This window comes from Myotis brandtii, unplaced genomic scaffold (genome assembly GCF_000412655.1).
Source record: "Myotis brandtii unplaced genomic scaffold, ASM41265v1 scaffold247, whole genome shotgun sequence".
NCBI lineage: Eukaryota > Metazoa > Chordata > Mammalia > Chiroptera > Vespertilionidae > Myotis > Myotis brandtii.
The window spans coordinates 2836604-2856030 of NW_005359352.1; the positions used below are offsets into that span (position 1 = coordinate 2836604).

Genomic DNA, 19427 nt, shown 5'->3' on the forward strand with positions numbered 1-19427 from the left:
ATAGAGGTCACTCGCCTGCCGCTGCGCGTGCCTGGTGGGCCTGATGTGGGGCTGGCCTCCGGTCCATCGGGGAACCTGGCCCTGGGGGTCAGCTGCGTGTGCAGTGTCTGTGGCTCTGTCCGGGGCTGGGATGCGCAGCAGTCGGTGGCCGCCTGCATCACCCGTGGCCAGGTGGGAACAGTGAGCAGCGTCTGCGAGGTCAGGACGGCACGGGCTTCGGTGCAAAGCCGAGAGTTACGGAAGCTCAGTTCTTTCTCCATTTGTGTCTGAATGAGGCGCTTTGGGGCAGCTCCATGGCGTTGCTCATGATGTCCGAGCTTGTTGGCTGTGTGGGGTTATTGTCACTCCGTTCAGTTGTGTCTGCTTCTTCCCGCCGGGGCAGCTCTGAGCAGGGCTTCCTTGGGCCTTTAGTACTGACCCACCAGTGACTGTTTGGGGACAACCGTGAGAGCAGGTCAGGCTGCTGTCACAGGGATGCAGGTGGGACCAGGCGCCGCAGCACAGCTGGCCCCTGCATGCACCCCATCACTACGTCCCGCTGGACCTCGCGCCCACGCAGGGCCCCTGAGCTCACTGGGGAAGAAGGTGCGAGACAGGGTGGCTCTCTGGTGGAGGGCTTAGGACACTGCACGGGGTCTGCCAGCACCTCCAGGTTCATCTCCCAGGAGCCTCATGGCCAGGCTCTGGGGGAGAGGCCTGACCTGGGGCATTAACGCCCCTGCAGTGATAATGGGCAGTGCTCGTAAACCCTCCAGCAGATGCCTCCGTCCACTGTGCTAGTGGGACGTTGGGCACTCAGAGGCATGCTGTGCCCAGGAGCCTGTCGGGCTGGTGGTGAGCTGGCTGCTCAGAAAGATAACCTGTAAGCGACGCTCCGGGCAGGAGGCGAGGCCATTCCTGTAAGGAGGGCGTGTCTGCGCATCCCCGAGCGGTCATGGTCACTCTGCTGGTGCATTTACCTCGGGCTCACCCAAGTCCAAGGGCGTGCGCCCCCTCAGCCATCACCTTCCCCCACGTGGCCCTTTGTGAGAATCACAGGGTGACTGTTCTTGAGGAAGAGGATGTTCAGCTACATTGTCTGGTCTGCACACCCAGCCTGAATGCCACTCCCCAAAGCGCAGCCCTCACAGGTGGCCCGGGTGCAGGACAGTGAGCCCCATTGGCCACCGCAGCCCCTCCCGGTGGGAGTGGCCAGTCTCCAGAGGGCTGAGCAGCTGGGTCCCCCCATCCAATGAGCTGAGCAGCTGGGTCCCCTCACCCAGTGAGCTGAGCAGCTGGGTCCCCCCATCCAATGAGCTGAGCATCCTGGGTCCCCCCCACCCAGTGAGCTGAGCAGCCTGGGTCCCCTCACCCAGTGAGCTGAGCAGCTGGGTCCCCCCATCCAATGAGCTGAGCAGCCTGGGTCCCCCCCACCCAGTGAGCTGAGCAGCTGGGTCCCCTCACCCAGTGACTGATGAGCAGTCCTGCCAGGGAGGCTGCCTCCTGGGCCTCAACCAGGAGGGGAGACACCCTGGTGACTGAGTCCCAGCAGGTGTGAGCCTGTGAGGCACATGCCAGTGCCACTCATGGGAGGGACCGGGCACTATGTCCCCACTGTCCCAGCTGAGCTCAGTCAGTGGCGCGTGGTGTCCCAGGAGGCAGGCCAGGTGGCTCGCTCCTCATGAGTCAGCCCTTGGCTCCGCGCCTCCATGTGATGTGTGTCTACGCGCAGGGCTGGGGGTGCGGGTGGAGGGCGCATGACCTGGCGGGTACCCGAGTCACCCTGCCCGTGTCTCCCCAGCGAAGCGGTACTGCAAGGACGCCAGCCCCAGCAGCAGCACCGCCAGCAGCTACGCGCCCAGCAGCAGCAGCAACTTGAGCTGTGGCGGCGGCAGCAGCGCCAGCAGCACCTGCAGCAAGAGCAGCTTCGACTACACGCATGACATGGAGGCAGCCCACATGGCGGCCACCGCCATCCTCAACCTGTCCACACGCTGCCGCGAGATGCCGCAGAACCTGTCCACGAAGCCGCAGGACCTGTGTGCCACACGGGTACGCACACCTGCCGGGCAGGCAGGCGGGCCCCGTCCACCCCCGAGGTCACACTGGCCCCTCAGGACACAGGGCAGAAGTTGAGACGCCGTCTCACTGAGCCTCCCTTCTGGGTGACCGCCCACCTCTGCCGGAGCAGCTTTCCCGGCACGTGGTCAGGAAGGGGCCAGGTGCCTGCGATTGCTGCACTCAATGCCTGTGTCCCCTGTAAGATCCAGGCTCATGTCTGTAAACAGAGGGACCAGGAACCTCAAGACCCAACATGCCTTGAACTTTCAAATACAAGGACAGCTGTCAAATAAAAGGCAGGCCTGTCCCCTTGCTGTGCTCCCAGCAAGTCACCCAGAACTAGGGAACAAGGAAAGTGCAAATCCGATGTCCACAGGGGCCAGTCTGGCAGGTACAGCAGCTTGCATCAGCTCAGAAACCAGTCTTTGTGGTGGTTTATCATTTTGATTTTCTGGTCCATGACTCATTGCTTGTGCCCAGGTCAGGAGAGCGGGTTAGATGGCAGCCAGGGAGCCGCCGGGCGAGGCCACGAGGGGGTGCTCTCGGAGGACCTGTGCGCAGGCAGGGGTGGTGCCGCCTCTCTAGGAGCAGAGGAGGAGCCTTGCCTGGAGCTGCTCGCGTGCACACGGCCTCACACCTGCCAGCAGTTCTGAGTGAGGGGAATCTGTATGAAGGGAGAAAGGCCAGCAGTGTCATGTTCTACAAATGCGTTTTTATTCGTGTTTTTATCCCTAGACTTTGGGAAAGGACCAGGGCTGCTCAATGGGAGGCGGCCCTGGAGGAAGTTCTACAATAAAAAAAGAAAAGACTGTCCCCTCCCATCTTTGTACTTCATTACAATTAAACTAAGACTGAGAGAATTGAAGGCGGCATCATGAAGGCCAAGGCAGTGTGACAAAGAGCTGAGGCAGAATAATGCTCTCTCATTTGTCAGGGAACAGCCCAGGGTGGGCCTCCTCCAGGCACCTCCCGCTGCCGTGACGTCAGGCGGCAGCAGCAGCTCAGCTCAGGCCGCTGTGTCCCTCCAGCTCTCGCGGGGCCATTCCTCCCCTCTGCTGATTCCCTCCCTCTCTCCTTCACGCGCCCTTCCTTCTCCCCTCTGGAGGGCTGAGCTCTGAAGGATCCTTGATCTGTTTCAAAGCATCTTTTAAAAAGGGAGCTCACCCTGGCCCTCTTTGTTAGCCAGTTGACTGCATTGCAGGTTTGCTGGACGCAGAGCAGCCGGGCCAGTCACAGCCGCAGGCGCTCTGAGCAGCGTGGAAGCCTCTGCCTCCTGGGCTTTGGGTTAGAAAGTGAATTCCCACCTTCCCCTCCAGACCTCCCTCTCTTGTTTTCTCCTGCTCTGAGGCTTGAACTATTCAGCAGCAGTGAAACCAAAGGAGAATTTTTAAGGATATATCCACTTTAAGTTTATATAGTTTTAATGATAACTATGTATTCTATACACATTATAATTCTGATCGCTTAATAGGTATTTGAAGTGGAATGGAATGGAAATTAGGCATGTGTTTGATTTTTCCAGAAGCAGAGATGTACTGGGAGAAAGGAAGATGTAGGTAGATAATAGGTGTGATCAGTAGATGACAGACAAGGGTAGGTAGATAAGTGATAGACAGATAGACGATGGATAGGTACACAGATGGGGGATGGATGGGGGATGGGTAGATGGTCGATGAGCGATGGGTCAGAAGACAGGACGCAGGCGTGCAGCCTGGGAGCCCGGGCAGCAGGACCCACCTCAGCTTCCTCGCCTGGGGCTTATGTACGTGGGATGGTGAGCAGTTTCTCTTGTGCTCTGTGCTGGCTGGAGGCGGGCTGCAGTCGGGGATGGAACGCATGGTTACCTGTCTTTCTGCCGACAGAACCCTGACATGGAGGTGGACGAGAACGGCACGCTGGACCTGAGCATGAACAAGCAGAGGCCGAGGGAGGGCTGCTGCCCGATCCTGACCCCGCTGGAGCCCATGTCCCCGCAGCAGCAGGCCGTGATGAGCAGCCGGTGCTTCCCGCTGGGCGAGGGGGACTGCTGGGACCTGCCCGTGGACTATACCAAGATGAAGGCCCGAAGGGTAGACGAGGACGACTCCAAGGAGATCACTGTAGGTTCCCACCCCCCCCCCCAGCCCCCCGAGCCACTGCCTCGGTCCCAGCTGGTGTCCTGGGAGGCGGCGCTGCCCTCGCCTGGGAAAGCTGCCTCCTCCCTCCTGTGCCCTGTAGCTAGTGAGGCTCTAGGCACTTGCGCTGTTGACTCAGGAAGGACTTGTGACCAGCATGGATTTGGTGAAACAAACCACTGACTTCTCTGAAGGATGAACTTTGTATTCTAAACAGTGTGTTTTCTTACAAACAGTTTCTCTGAGAAAATGTGTCAGCGGCAGGCCAGCCCCTCTCGGGGGACCCCCTGTCTAACGCAGAGGCGCCTCCGCGCAGCTCTGGAGCCCAGGGGGGTCTGCTCTCCGAGGACCTGGAGCGCAGAGCAGGCCCAGCCCTGAGGGCCGTGTAGCTCCGTCGTCACCTGAGCCTTTATCCACATTTTACCAAAACACCTCTGGCAAGAACCTGTTTTTAAAGTCGTTATAATGTTCAAATTCAGCTTATTAAATAGTTATAGTATTCTTTAGACTGAAGAAAGAAATGAAAAAAAACTTGTTTTTTACTGGCCTGACCTTTCTCTCTAGTGTTTTAATCCTGAAAGTCATAACATTTTTCTCTATTCACTGAAAAATGAACATTTATTTTAATGCAGTGGGAAGACCACATGAAAGCAATAGCATCTTCTAGAACAGCGGTTCTCAACCTGTGGGTCGCGACCCCTTTGGCGGTCGAACGACCCTTTCACAGGGGTCGCCTCAGACCATCCTGCATATCAGATATTTACATTACGATTCATAACAGTAGCAACATCACAGTGATGAAGTAGCAACGAAAATAATGTTATGGTTGGGTCACAACATGAGGAACTGTATTTAAAGGGCCGGAAGGTTGAGAACCACCATTCTAGAAACTAGGAGGTGGAGAGAAAGGAAACATGGGCCATTTGTAGGGATTGAGGGAAAGGCATCTTTCTGCAGGGCCCTTCGCCCTCAGAGCCTATTGTTCTTATTCTTCAGATTGACTGAGAGCTAAATCCCAGAGCTTCCCTCCGCCTCAGTTCAGTCACTAGGGCCACAGAGCAGGCAGCGGGAGCTCCGGACTTACTGTCATTAATAGGAAGCCCCGTAAGTGGACAGGAGCATTGCATGGTGCACACTGCCTGCCCCGCCGGAAGCGAAAACGCCTCCTGTTCAGGAGAACGTCTGCTCAACAGCGCCACCTATAGGAGTATCTAGGTCATGACACTTGGACCCACTTCCTATAAAAAAGAAAACGCTGAGGAGGATTTAAAGCTGCAACAGGGCTGAGGGCCCAGGGAGAGTGAGGAGCCAGTGGTTGCTCTGAGCTCTCAGGTGCAGCCCTGAAGCGTGCAGGCAGCGTGGGGATGGAGCGGCCTGTGGAGCAGGCACCCGCTTCCTTGTGTAGGTGGGACGCTGGGTGAGGTCGTCCCTGTGGCCAGACCACTTCTGTCCCTCGTGTGCATAAGGCCCTGCCAGTGACAAGCTCCCGGAGTTCCAGTGGTCTAGAGCAGATGAGATATTAAGGGCCAGCCCCAAAGGGAGACGGAACAAATTTCCGTCTGCATTTTCAGAGGGGAAAGAGGTAACGCGATTGTGAAGGGAAAGTCGGGAGAGGGGAAGTGAGAGGCAGCGCCCGCGGGGACGGGCCTTTGCCTGTGCACTGAGCCGCCCTCGGTGTGGCTGACGCTGTGTTTCGCCTGCAGCCGGAGGACCTGGACCCCTTCCAGGACGCGCTGGAAGACAGAAGGTACCCGGGGGAGGTGACCATCCCGAGCCCCAAGCCCAAGTACCCGCAGTGCAAGGAGAGCAAGAAGGATCTGATAACGTAAGCCTGGCGCGGGCTCCCCTCCGCGCGCCCTCTCTTTGCTACTTACAACCGGCCTGTGCGTGCCTTGCCGTTTGAGCATGCGACATCCGCAGCGTGTAGATGTCCCCAGCGGCCAGGGCGGCAGAGCAACCGCCACATGGCCTCGCGTGTGTTCCCGCGCTCTGGGCCGCGGAGCCGCCATCCTCATCCAACCGCGTATCCGCAGCTTCTCCAGGGCGCCAACCCCTTGCAGACATTGCAGCTAAACTGGAAACAATGAAACTTTTTACAAGTTTTTTTAAACATACTTACTATTTTGGCTGTTTTTGTTTTTGTTTGGTGGCAGATGTCCAACACCCAGGTGTGATGGGAGTGGTCATGTGACTGGTAATTACGCCTCACATAGAAGGTGTGCCTTCATTTTCCTCATGGTGGATCCTGTCTTTCCAATTTATTGTTTTCAGCTTACCTCAACAATGCTGTCCAAGTCCCCACGTTGACTGTGTGTGCCCGCGCAGTGCTCCATGTTGACCTGCACAGTGTGCTGATGGGTGTGTTGTGGAATGTGCTCTATTGGAAAATAAGCTACCTAAATTGGGAAAATTCTGTACATTTCAACCAAAGAGCACAAGTATTTTTATCTTTTTTAAAAAGTGACTGAACAGACCTGTTTTCTTAAATTTACATGCAGAGTTAATTATAAAAAGTCAACATACAGCACTTGCCCCATCGCTTTTCTGCATTAAACTTTAATTTCAATTTTGTGTGTGTTTGTTCGGAGCGCCAGCTGGTGGAGGCTACTCACGGACTCTCTGGCCTGTCTTACAGTCTGTCGGGCTGCCCGCTGGCTGACAAGAGCATCCGGAGCATGCTGGCCACCAGCTCGCAGGAACTCAAGTAAGACTGACGGGCATCGTCCTCCTTTAAAAGCCTGCTCACTGAGCAGGAACAGAACGGAGGTGTCATCTGAAAAGAAAATGTCTTTACGAAGCCACGTGCACAGCAGCGCATGCCTGGGTCCTCGGGATGTAGTCCCTTCCCAGCAGCTCCCTCTGCTCTCCCCTCTCATCTGTCTTTAGTTCTTTCAATCGTATCCTTTCTGTCTCGACTTTCCCAAAGCACAGTGTGCTCTCCGGCAGGTGTGCGTGCACAGGGAAGGGAGGTTCTGCAGGGTTTCTCAGACTTTTAAGAAAAGATCAAAACTTAAAAGTAAAAAATTGACGTTTTGAGAGTCAATAGTTCATGTGATTACTTAACGCGTAGACGTTCACTAGCACTGTGACAGGAAGCTACAGGGTAACAGCCAATCCCTCAGGTTCCCAGCGGTCAGAGTCACCGACACTCAGACAGCGACTCAGGCCTTCACACACGCATCCCTCTAGCGGCTGCATCTCCGGCTCCTCTGTGTCTGTAATTTTTCTATATTTTAAACATAAATCTGGTCTCCGGCACTTATGCCTCCTTAAGTGCACACACGTGATGAGCCGTGTCAGTTCCCGGCAGACTGTGGAAGAGGTGGGCGCAGGTTCTAGGAAGGGACCACGCGACGGGGCTCTAGCTGGAGTGGACGTGGGGTGGACGTGAGGAAACCAAGGGCCCATGCCGTCCTCAGTGCCCTCGGGCCACACTGCTTGGCTTCCTTCTCGCTAGGAAATGGCTGTGTGACCCGTTAGAGAAAACGCTGTCTGCAGACCCTGCGTGATTCCTTCAAAGACCCGCGCCCGCTGCGCCGACCAGGCTGTCCGGGTGTGGGGCTCGGTTCACTCGTGTCGTTTCTTACAGGACCCCTGTCCAGGGCCCTAGCGCCGTAGACCACCTGCTCATGTTCAGTGACCTCCTGAACTAGCCCTCCCACCACCAGGCTGTTGGAGTCTTCTTCATGGCGTGTAAACAGCAGAGGGCGCCCTCTTCCCAACGGCCATAAAGCCCGTAGCATCCTCCACAGTGCCTCCCAGTGGACAGGATTAGCAAGAACAGCTCAGCCCGCTGGGTTCCGGCATCTTTTTTCATAGCTTGAAACCATGCTTCTCTCCTGGCCAGGACGTGGGTCCCTGCCCCTGGACCTTAGCCAGCGCCTCAGAAGGCACTTCCCTCTGACTCTGTGATGAGGACACTTGGCAGAAGTCTGGCCCGGCTCCAGCCCCACAGGCCGGCTGTGACCGGACAGTGGCCTTCCCACAGCTCGCACCTAATGCGCATCTAGACCCAGAGGCCAGAGTAGTGTTCTGCAGGTCTGGTTAGCACTGGTTTGCATGCCTTGACTGTGGGCTTAGAAGTTTCTGTGGATCTGAAGCTCCAGGCTGCCTGCCTCCTCCTGTTTCATCTTGGAAGATGGCGTCCTCGCCATCGGCATCTTCAGAGGGAGGCGCTGCCCTTCCCTCATCCGCTTCTTCCCCGAGGGCCTCGCCATCCAGAGGGGCTGCCTTCTCCTCATCCGGCTGATCTGACAGCCACACTCGCTCCCAGGCTTGTCTTTGTAACCAGTGCATCTCGTTGTGAGTGACTCTTTCTTAGAAACCTAAACGTGACCAGTTTTCTGGATGGTTTGTGTTTATCGTTGGATCTTCGATTAAATGTACACAATAAAGGTGTAATGCTGAAATAAGCAGTTCTCACTGGTCTTTTCCAGCTGTCCGTAGGGTACATGGTTTCCTTTCTCCTTTGAATTGTGATTCTCCCATCCACTGCTCTTACCTGAGTCACAGGCCGCTGTCCATCCCGGAGATCACGCAGCTCCCTCTAGAGAAATCAGGCCGGGCTCTGGTCAGAGCTTCTTCTTCACACGTGTTCTCAAAGCTGCTTCCCTGGTGGAGAGCGTGACTGGCACCGTCCGTGGTGCAGCGGCTCCCACGTCTCGTGAGACATTGGGGCCCCGCTTCCTGCAAAGAGCAGCTCCACGTGCACCTGCTGAGAAACGCACTTCCTGGAGAGGGTCCTCTTGTCCCTTCTCACACTGACTTCACACCAGTTGGCCACTAACAGGACTCTGGGTCACGGACTGACAACTCTGCCAGATAAACTTTGGGTCTTGGGTCCTCAAACCTCTTAAACACCCCAAGATGGCGCCTAGCTCGGTGCTTACCCAGAGCCACACATTTTGAATATTCTGGGAAAGAAGCCAATAGCGTCATGCCTGATTATGTACAACATGTAAACAGTGCACATCAGAATGTGACGTGCACGTGAGGGCCATTGGTGCCTGGAGCTCTTGCTCTCCGGCCCCTGGTCTGTCTGACAGAGAAAGCCCAGGTCAGTGGCTCAGGGAGGTGGGCACAGCCCAAGGAAAGCGACTCCCAGGAGGCAGGCGAGGGTCACGCAGGCCAGGAGTCCCCGAGGCTGGAGCCCAGCCCCCACACACTTGGGGTGCTGCACGGTGTTCCTCAAGCTGCCTCCCGGGGTGAGGTCCAACCCTGCAGTTCACCAGACCCCAGGCCCAAAAATAGAATGAAACTGTCGAGAGTCAGGGGGGCTGATGACAATGAGGCTTCACGTGAGCTCTGATTCGGAAGGAACTTTCTTCTCTGACCATCTCCCCTGCTCAGACCACCTGTGAGTCGTGACAGGAAAACTTGCAGATCACATGACATCACCGTCAGCCTCTTCCTAAAGACACCGTGCCCTCCCGCCAGCTCTCCTCTTCCTTCCAGGTGCGTGAGCACCTGCAGGGGTGGGAGACAGAGGGTCTCGGCTACCTTTCCCTCAGGGAGCCAAACAAGCCTGACTCCACGCAGCTCTAACAACGGGCCTCCAGTTGGCTTCCTGACTCGTTGCTCTTGTCTTAGGGTGCAGCGCCCCGAGGCCCACGGGGGCAGCTGCTGGCAGGAAGGTCGTGTAGGCGGTCCTGTAGGTCGCTGCTGTGTGTCACCTCCGCGTGGCGTGTTGGGGCTTTGATTTAACCCGGTGCTGGGGGCTGCTTGGGGCTCTGCCCTTTGGAAAGTTCTCTCCCGTGTCCCGTGCTTTCTGGGCATCTGTCCTGTGTCTTTAGCTTAGACGCATGTACCACAGACCTTTCTGAAAACCTGGTTACATCTATTAATAAACTGTAAAAACTCGAATTCTGAACGTAGGCCAAGATGTTCCTTTCCTCTGAGGCTGCTTATCCCTGGGGTTTTCCAGGCTTATTTCTCAGCTGCAAGAGCAGCACAGGCTGCGGGAAGATGGTCTGCAAGGGCCTCAGAGGCTTCACTCGTCTCCGGCTTCCGGTGCTTTGGGTGCAGGAGTCGCCCGCTGTGGCTGTGCGCCTGATTCTCAGACGTAACCCCTCCCGTCCCCTTGCTTCACGGTGGACAACAGTGAGTCCACAGGACCTTGCGAGTTACAGCTGCCCCGACGGAGCCCCATTTCTCTAACAGACACGCCTTTCCTTGCCAGAGGGGCGTTGGCCTCGCCATGCAGGTCGCTCCTTAACAGCAGAGGTTACTGTCGGTCTGGCCTCCACATTGAGTGGGGTGGGGGGTGGCATGTAATACTTGCTCTCCCACTTTAAAGAGTCCCCCATGGACCCCTCACTTCTATTAGAAAAATCGTTTTGTCCCGCCACTGGCTCGGTAGCCTGGGAATGCCTGGTCCGTGTGGGACCGTCTGCAGCCATGAGTATGTCTGCAGGTGGGAAGTGGGTGCTGGCCGCGGGCTTCCTGGGTGCACCTGGCGCCATGCATGTGACCTGGGCCTCAGGCTGTCGCGAGTTAGAGTGCGTGGGAGCCACCCCCACCCTAGATCCCACGACTCTGCTGGTCTGACACAGGTCCCTTGAAGGTGCCTCTGCGAAACCCCTGGGAAGGCCCAGGCTCCTTTCGCAGATGTGGGAACTGAGGCGCCCGGCTGGTGTGGCTCAGTGGCAGAGCGTCGACCCAGGAACCAAGAAGTCACCAGTTCGATTCCTGGTCAGGGCACAGGCCCAGGTTGTGGGCTCAATCCCCAGTAGGGGGTGTGCAGGAGGCAGCCGATAGATGATTCTCATCATTGATGTTTCTATCTCTCTCCTGCTCCCTTCCTCTTTCTCTAAAAAGCAATAAAAACATTTTTTAAAGGAACTGAGGCTCAGGCAAGACCCACAGACAAGAGTCAGTGACACCTTTTCCACATGTCAAGCTACCTCTTCAAAATGAATAACACTTTAGGTGTGCTATTCCGCGGTGGAGAGTAGAGGTTTACGATTACTGTGGCTCTAACCACACACATGCACACACATACACACATGCACATGCACACACAGGCACACACGCATGCACACACACACACCACTTTTCTGTCCCTGCAGCACTCAGCATTAGGTCTCAGGCAGGGACCCCCAGGGAGGTGAGCTGCGTGGGGTCCGAGGTGGCTGAGCTGCAGACATGTCCCGCCTGGTGAGTGACGCCTCCTCTACTGGAGGCAGCGTCTGTGCGTCTGCACAGGTTCGTGAGGTGCACGCAGGCAGCACTTCCTGAAGCTCCCTGAGCGACCGCCTGCTGCAGACCCCCCCCCCCTTCATCGTAGGAAGTAAAGGCCGATGTAAAGGACGCCCAACGTAGGACATGGAGTCGGGCATAGTGTCGTGAAACTTCCCAAGTCATGAGCTTGAGGGCAGCTGCAGTCACACAGACCCCCCGGATGGACATGCAGGCAGGTAGCCACGCAGAGCTCACCCCTCACGGGGGTCCACGGGCCCTGCTGGGGGGTGAACGAGGACACCGCCTCCGTGTCTCTGGAGCCCGGCACTGCAGACACTGCGGGCTCAGCTCCTGTGGCCCCTCCCGCCCCACGGCAGGGGCTCCACGTGGGGCACAGGCGGCAGTGCCCTTGCTTGTTCACTTTTTTAACCAGGTCCCAGCCGAGCACCTTCCTTCCTCTCCTCCTTCCAGTAGTTGCGGGAGAGTCCCCACCTTTACCGGGCGGGGCCCACAGCCTGGGTGGACCTGGCGCCCTCCTCCCACAGACCTGCTGGGCAGAGCCAGGGCCCTGGGTGGAACCGCCTTCCGTGAGCACTACTTACATGGGCCTTGACTTGTAAATTGGAGGTTTCATTCCAGTAAACACTTCACTAATTTACAGTTCCCTGGAGCAAAATGAATGAAATTGGAAATAAAGTAGATGTTCCCTTTGGGAAATTATTGACAAGGATTTTGGAGGGCATTTTTCCTGGCAGTTTCAGGGCAAGAACCATTCTCTCCAGGTCTCTTCCCTGATTGGCAAACTCAGGGAGTGAAGGGCTGTGTGAGGGCCTGGGGCATTGGCTCCAGCGCGGCCGCCATCCGTCGGGTCCGTCGCGCTGCTTCACGGCGGGTTTGCTGCAGAAAGGGGTCTTTGTCTGGCAAGGTGACCTGCTCAGTCATCCACACCCAAGTCCAGGTCCATGGGGCTGGCTGCTTCCCTGTCATGATGAGGGTTGGAGGGCGCTGACCTTCCAGCCATGGGGAGCAGTGTGGTCGTGTGAGCGGGTGGCGGCCCCACGCCTCCCTGACGTCCCTAAGAACACACATCAGTGCAAGTGCTTCCTAAGAATCAGAACAAAAGTGTAACCGGCGTTATGACATGTCTGCCGCTGTCCCACAGAACTCCCTGGGGGGCCACCTGGGCAGAGGGCCACCTCGCACCTGCACCCCCCCACTCCCACCCCCATCCCTTGGAGCTGGAGCCGGAGCCGCAGCCACGTGGCTCCTGAGCTCCCGGGTGGGGCCCCTGCGGCTGAGGAACTGAATTTCCAATTATACTTCATTTTATCACTTCACATGGAACAGGCACACGTGCCGAGTGAACACCTATACCAGACAGTCCCGCCTGGAGCCTTAGACCTTGTTCACATTATTCCTCATGCATTTGCCACAGTCTAGCTCCCATTCAGGAATATTGTTTCTACAGCTGGAAAGTGGATGGGTTTTTTAGCATCTGGGTCTTCAGTGCTTCTGTCCCATTACTGAGCCACTGAGAACTAGTCCTTTTCTAGCGACACACGGACATATGTCCCTGTTTTATTTAATGCCGTTGTAGACACACTTCCAAGCATAGTGCGTGGAAACGGCAAGATCCGTAGCGGAACGTCTCAGGTTATTTTCAAAGAATCAATTCGCGACTTTCAAACTCGTACAGAAATCACGTTTGGTTAAGCAGGGGCTCCCTTCCTGGTGGCTGCGGGCCTGGCTGGGGGGTGCGTGCGCACTGGGGCTTCGCGCTGAGGCTGCGCTCCATCACCTGCACAGCCCCTTCTAGCTCGCTTCCTGTTAGCCAGCCACAGAGGAGCCGCGCAGGCGGTCTCACTCCCGGGACCCAGTGCTGCTCCCTTCACAGCCCAGGACGTGCCTCAGCGGCTTGTTTAGGCTCGTCTTCCACCTCAGGGCCCAGAGAGCAGCGGCTCTTCCCTGTCGCGCTCAGGGACGGACGGTGACCAGGAGCCTGGCACACCCCCTGCCTGAGCCCCAGCACAGATGTGTGAATGCGACTCACACCCACTGGGCTCCTGTCCTTCATTTATTTCTCTGTAGCCAAGGACTCATCAGACTTTACTACACACGTTTTTAAATCCTCACCTGAGGATGTGTTTTTATTTATTTTAGAGAGAGAGGAAGAGAGAAACATCGATGTGGGAGAGAGAGATCCATTGGTTGACCTCCTTACACACCCCAACCAGGGATTGAACCCACAACCTTAGGTTTGTGCCCAGGCCAGGAATCAAACCAGAGCCTTTGGTGCACGGGAGACGCTCCCACCCGGGGAGCCGGCCAGGGCTGCACACCTGCCGTCTGTGGACATCAGCAGTGCAGCGTGCGCAGCACCCTCTAACCGGAGGGAGAGACGTGCTCTAAGACTAGGACATTTTCACGTGGCTTTTTAGAAATAAAACCAATATAAGCTGAAAATTGAGAAAGTAGGAAAAAGAAAAACTATTTATAACCTCGTCTCACTAAAGACATGTTGATGTTTTTATGAATCAGAGTCCATCTGTGAGCTCGGGCATGCTGTGTGCATAAGGGACTGTTATCTGCTCTTTCGTGGCTGCTTGTATTTCGGGAGGGTTTCTGTGGCCTCCATCCCAGCAGAGCAGCCGCGGCCCAGCCCGGCCTCGGCGTGTGGAGCAGCCCACCTGCCAGGCCTTCCTGGGCGCTGGTGGTGGGTGCGGCACCCGTGCCCCGAGGAGGGTGGCGTGGTCGTCATGGTGCGGCCTCTATGGGACCAGTGGTCAGGGCGTCCTGCAGCCACGGTCCTCCATGCTCCTTGTGATCTGCATGGAAGCCCCGCCTGGGGGCCACTGCTCTGGGCTCCGCACCTGGCAGCAGGGACCCGTGGGAGCCCTGTCCCCGACAGATACCATGTGGGGTGCGGTGGGGGAAGGTTCTGGAACCTGAAACAGGGGCCCAGCCCCCAGGGGCTGCGAGGACCAGCCAGCACTGAGGGAGGACGCGGAGACCAGGTGGTGAGGAGGGCCTGGGTCTCACCTGCCACCGGCGGGAAGCGCCACGCTGACAGGCGTGCAGACATCTCGCCTCGAAGACGCAGGAGATCCTCAGTGCACACTCAGCTCCTCAGTCACCACACACCGTGAGTGCACGGCTCAGCACAGAGAGGACCTGCTGCCACTCAGCCCGCCACCGGCCCTGGAGGGACCTGGTCCACCGAGCCCAGCACAGGACGGGCCCACACTCGCGCTGCCGCGTCCCTCCGCTGGACACGCATCTCACGCCGCGGTCCCCTGCAGCCTGGCCCTTCCTACAGCGGCTGTCCCGGTCACACTGGCGGTTGGCTCACCTGAGTGGCACTGGGACGTGGCCTGGGCCCTCCCGCAGCACCCCCTGGCGCATGGCAGCTGGAATGGGAGCCACTGGAGCGAGTTGTTTCACAGCACGGCCTGGTGAGGAACCGTGAGTTCTGAAGGGAGCGACGTCCCTGAACCAGGACCCTCTGGTTACTGAGGGAACACGGAGCCGGCAACGTCACTGTCCAAGGAGAAAGCCTGGCTGCCCTGAGCTGTCCCCCTGTCAGCTAGCAGCCTGCAGAGCTTGACAGTCTGAGCCAACCTAGCGCCGACCGTACCTCGCAGTCCACCTCGCAAGGAGGGCCGTGCCCTGTGCAGCTCAGGTCCTGAGGCTGGTGGGAAGGGGTCGCTGGTCTTCCCACACTTCACACCCGTCCCAGAAAGATGGGTCTTCCCCGCGAGCAGAGGAAAGGGGTGCACGCACGTCCCGGCCCTTCCCTCTCCCCGTCCCCTCCTGTCCTGCTGCACACATCCTGCTGCTCTTCATCCCTACAGCCCAGCCAGGAGGCTGCGACGCTCCACCGCCACCTGCCCTGACCCCAGCCCTGGGACAGCCATTAGACCAGGGGTAGGGAAGCTTTTTTCTGCCGGGGCCATTGGGATATTTATAACATCACTCGGACCGTACAACGTTATCAGCTTAAAAATTAGCTGCTGTATTTGGTCAAACATTTAGTTAACTCAACCCTAATGCCTTGGCAGGGCCAGACCAAATGGTGTCGAGGGCCTTATACGGCCCCAGGCCGGACGTCCCCACCCCAGGTCTAGACCGGCCGAGCTCCCAGGCCAGACGTTCCAGCCCGCAGGCGTTTCGGCAGCAGAACTCTGAGCACACGCTCTTCAGGGTTTGTTGGCTGCCAAGGGAGTCTAGATCTATCTGTTGGACTTTATATTTTTATTTGTTTTAAATTAAATGTGGGGTGTTTCCAGCATGGTTCCTGACTTAGCTGGGCCCCCATGTGTGGGGCCAGGACTCCCCCAAGACCCGTGCGTGTCCCCTGCTCGATGTTTGGCACGCAGGACGGTGCCTGGCCCACGCTGGGCACAGGACGACCCTTCGAGGACCTAACTGAACCCTCAGTCATTCTGACGAGCCCCGGCTTTCAGAGGGAGCCTGTGGCTTGTTGGCAGCTCACTGTCAGAATATCCCTACGGCCTCGACCGCATCCTCTCTGTGCACGGGGGCGCCTTCTGCTTTCTCTTCCTTTCACATAATGACAAGGATTTTTTCCATAAAAAAAAAGAATACCAGTCCCTGGCTTTTAATTCCCCAGAATAGCCAATAGAGCCAGGTTTTGAGCAAAGTAGGAATAATTTAAACGTTTGTCTTTTATTTCATTGCCAGTATTTGAGATGTGTCTATTATTTGTTTGCTTTGGAAAATTATTTTTTAAATCTGGTCAGAATATTTCAATTGCTTTATATTTCAATTGCCTTAATGTTAGGACTCCTCAAGGACCTAAACATGTTTTAAAATCTTTGGGTTTTAGAATGTGATGTGAGGAAGGTGTGAGCGTCGGAGCGGGCCTCTTCCAGAGTGTGCCGGATGCTGTGGCCCACCTCTCCGAGCCAGGAGCTGGGGCCTCCTTCCAGGCCCTGGCCCCAGCCCTGCCCGGCCGCCCTCAGCGGGGGACCTGCCACCCGCTCAGCCTCTCCAGTTCCAGTCCCCACAGTGGCCCCCCTGACGGCTTGTTATAAAGATTAAATGCGTTAGTGTTTGCAAAGTGCTCAGAGCAGCGGCTGCGGAATCTGAGTGACCCCATGCAGGTCACTAAAAAGGTGGTGGGAGCCTTTGTTCATGAAGAACGGGGTCTGGCTGCAGGGGCCGAGCAAGGGTTTCTGCAGAGGTGAGGCTGAGGGCTGGGCGGCGGGGAGGCCAGGAAGAGAGACAGTGGGTGCCTGGAATGTGAGCCAGCACCAGCGACGGTGAAGGAAGCCAGCCGTCTGGGCTGTGGAAGCGCCAACCAGCAAGGCCCAATGCCTCAGGGTAAGAGGGCTCTGTTCCCGCTGTGTCCTCTCGTCTGATAGGGCGCAGTCCTGGCACCCTCGTGTCCACTTGCAAGTCAGGGTTAAAATCTCCAAATAACAACGCCCGTCACCCGTCAGGCTCACACCGGTCTAGGCCCGCTCACAGATCTCAGCCCCCAGTCCTGACGCACCCGTTCCGTCTGCAGCGTGGCCGTCCCCTCCTCCGTCCGCTCTTCCTTTATCTTCCACGGGGCTCTGTTGCTGTGGCCGCGGCCCCTGAAGTGGGAGCAGTGGAGGGAGAGGTTCTCTATTCCCCGTCGTCGTTGGGGGCAGGCAGGCGGTGCTGGAGATGTTGGGGAGCCCCCCCTCCTTCCCCTTTTACACATCCAGGCAGCTCTCCTGGCCAACGGCCCGCCCTCCACCTGCTCTCAGTGACACCTGACCCGCGTGTCTGGGTTCCGCCTCGCTCTGTGGTCAGTCCCTGAGCTGAAGGAAGCTGCCTGAGACGAGGGAGATCGTTTAGACAGCGTTTCATTCCGGCTCATCCGAACAATGGCTTTCTGGTGAGGCTGACGTGCACACTTTGGAGAACGTCAGACCGCAAACCGAGGCTGTGTGCTCATGATCGACCATCCTGTGCTCCGCTCGGCACTTACCTGTGGGTTCCATCCAGTGTCTACTTACTGCCCCTTCGCTCATCGCGCTTGGGGAGACTTTGTGATGCGTTGAAATCCTGACTCTCTCAGCAGATCGCTGGGGCTGCGGCGGGCGGGTAGCAGGCGGGCCAGCCAGCAGGGGTGGCCTGGGAGCACGGACTGGCCACAGAAAGGGCTTCCCGAGGGGACGGGCCATGCGATGCCTGCGTGGGGTCACTCAGATCCTGCAGCCTCTTCGTGCACAGGCGAGACTTCCACCCAGGCTCCGTGACGAGGAGGACGGTGCGGTTCCCGTCTCTGATGTGCCGTGGGCTCCGATAAATCCGTGAACAAAACACGTCCATCGCATGAAAACCACGTGAAAGGCCTCTTCCCAGCGCCCGCACAGAGTGGCTCCGCCCCCGCGGTGGGGTGCCGGCCGCCTGTCCACCTGAGGACGCTGCTGCCTCCCCTGCTTCCCCTGCGGGCTGGGCCCCAGGCAGCTGAGAGGGAGCCGGTGGCGGAGGCGGGGCTGGAGACCGCCCACCAGCCTTGCTCCCCTGAGGTCTGGTTCCCTGACACGCAAGTGATCCAAGTCTTAAGGGAAGAGGAACTTGCGGAGTCAGCGTTACAGGCCAGGCACAGCGCCAGGGGAGTGCAGGTAACCACCCTCCAGCTGACCAGGGAGGCGGGGGAGACGGGCCCAGCGCTCTTCTCCGTCCTTGTCCCTCACGTGTGCAGAGCAGCTCATCCCTGGTCCATTGCGAGCCTTGTCCTCGGCCTGTGGCTGCGAGGCCCATGGCCATGTGTCGTGACCTGGAGAGTGTGCTGAGCTGACACGCTCAGCAGTGAGAGGCTGCTGATTGGCTCCAGCATCAGGACACCAGCCACCTCGCTCCTCCCAGGCCTGCTTCTTGGCTGACAAGGCAGGGCGGTCCTGTGATGGGCCACACAGAACCGCAGGCTCACCCGCTGTCGCCAGCGCACGGAGAGGAGGTTATGGCAGCACACGAGGCTGATCCATGTGTGGGACACGGACACAGAAACTATGGCCAAGCTGCATCCGACTCAGATTCTCCTGGTGGCCCCGGGGCAGGGGGGGCCTGGATGCAGGGCAGCCCCTCGGCTCTCAGGGCTCTGAGCCTGGCCCATGAGGCTCTGAGGCCCGTGTGCCCACGTCCTGGTTCTGGCTGTGCTGTCATCTGGGTGAGAGGGGTTGTGCTGAGCCCCACTCCCTGATGCCCAGACCAGGTTTACGGTTTTCCTGCGCACAGGGATGACTGAGGGAGGAGGTTGCCATGACAACTCACTCCCTCAGCGCCCCTCCCAGTGGCAGGCTGCCTGTGGGCTGCAGGGGCTGCCCGGTGCCCCCTTCCTCCCACTGGTGGCACTGCCCTGCCTCCGGCCAACCATGGCCAGGCCCCCCCTCCCCACCGCCGCTGAGGAGACATGGGAACAAGACCTTCCCGCCAGCCTCCTGGGCACCGAGTTCCAGCTGCGAGGTTTCTCCTTCTTCCGTCTCTTTCTCCCTTTCTCCAGGAAGCCATGCCTGCCCCCTCTTACGGCTCACACAGAACCACTTTAAACGCGCCTCTTTCCTAAGAAACACATTAGGCGTTAGGCAGTGAGGTTTCTACTAAAAGGCTCTCAGATCTGAAGATCAGCTCTCAACTCGCTTTGCATTAAAGATGGATATTAATACTCACGTTCCCCCCGCAGTGACGCCGCGCTTCTGCTGGAGGCGGCTCGGTGCGCATGAGTGGAGGACGCGCGTGGCGAAGGCCGGGCCCAGTGACCTGAGTCTGTCACTAACGAGTGTGTCTACCTCCGATCACGCGTGTGGCGCCTGGTGCAGGCGGGAGTGGCAGACAGCACCGCGCAGCCTCAGACCTGCTCTGGGAGAGCCAGCCCAGGCCGCCACCCACCCCTGTGGCCGGGGTCAGGGCCTCCTTCCCGCCTGCCGTTCCCGGGCCTCAAGTTCCCCTCGTCTCCCTCTCAGCATCCTGCCTCCCCCGGGCAGATGGGAAGGCCCTGGAGGACGGCCCTTCTCCCCCTCCTCTCCCCTCCCTGCCTCTTGCCCTCCCCTCCTGCTCTCCCCCTCCTCTCCCTGCCCTCCTGCTCTCTTCTCTTCCCCC

The 19427-nt window shown here is 58.0% G+C and overlaps 1 protein-coding gene across 13 annotated transcripts in view; it reads left to right on the forward strand.

The window, feature by feature from the left end:
* MYT1L (myelin transcription factor 1-like) overlaps positions 1-19427 on the forward strand; it is a 305434-nt gene that overhangs the window by 262926 nt on the left and 23081 nt on the right. For 11 of the 13 annotated variants that reach the window (XM_014540575.1, XM_005867251.2, XM_014540567.1 and 8 more), the window contains 5 exons: positions 1781-2031; positions 3903-4139; positions 5858-5979; positions 6308-6370; positions 6790-6858. In XM_014540575.1, the coding sequence (XP_014396061.1) occupies positions 1781-2031; positions 3903-4139; positions 5858-5979; positions 6308-6370; positions 6790-6858 (742 nt within the window). The remainder of the gene's footprint in view (positions 1-1780; positions 2032-3902; positions 4140-5857; positions 5980-6307; positions 6371-6789; positions 6859-19427) is intronic. The other 2 variants (XM_014540574.1, XM_005867253.2) reach the window with 1 other exon arrangement.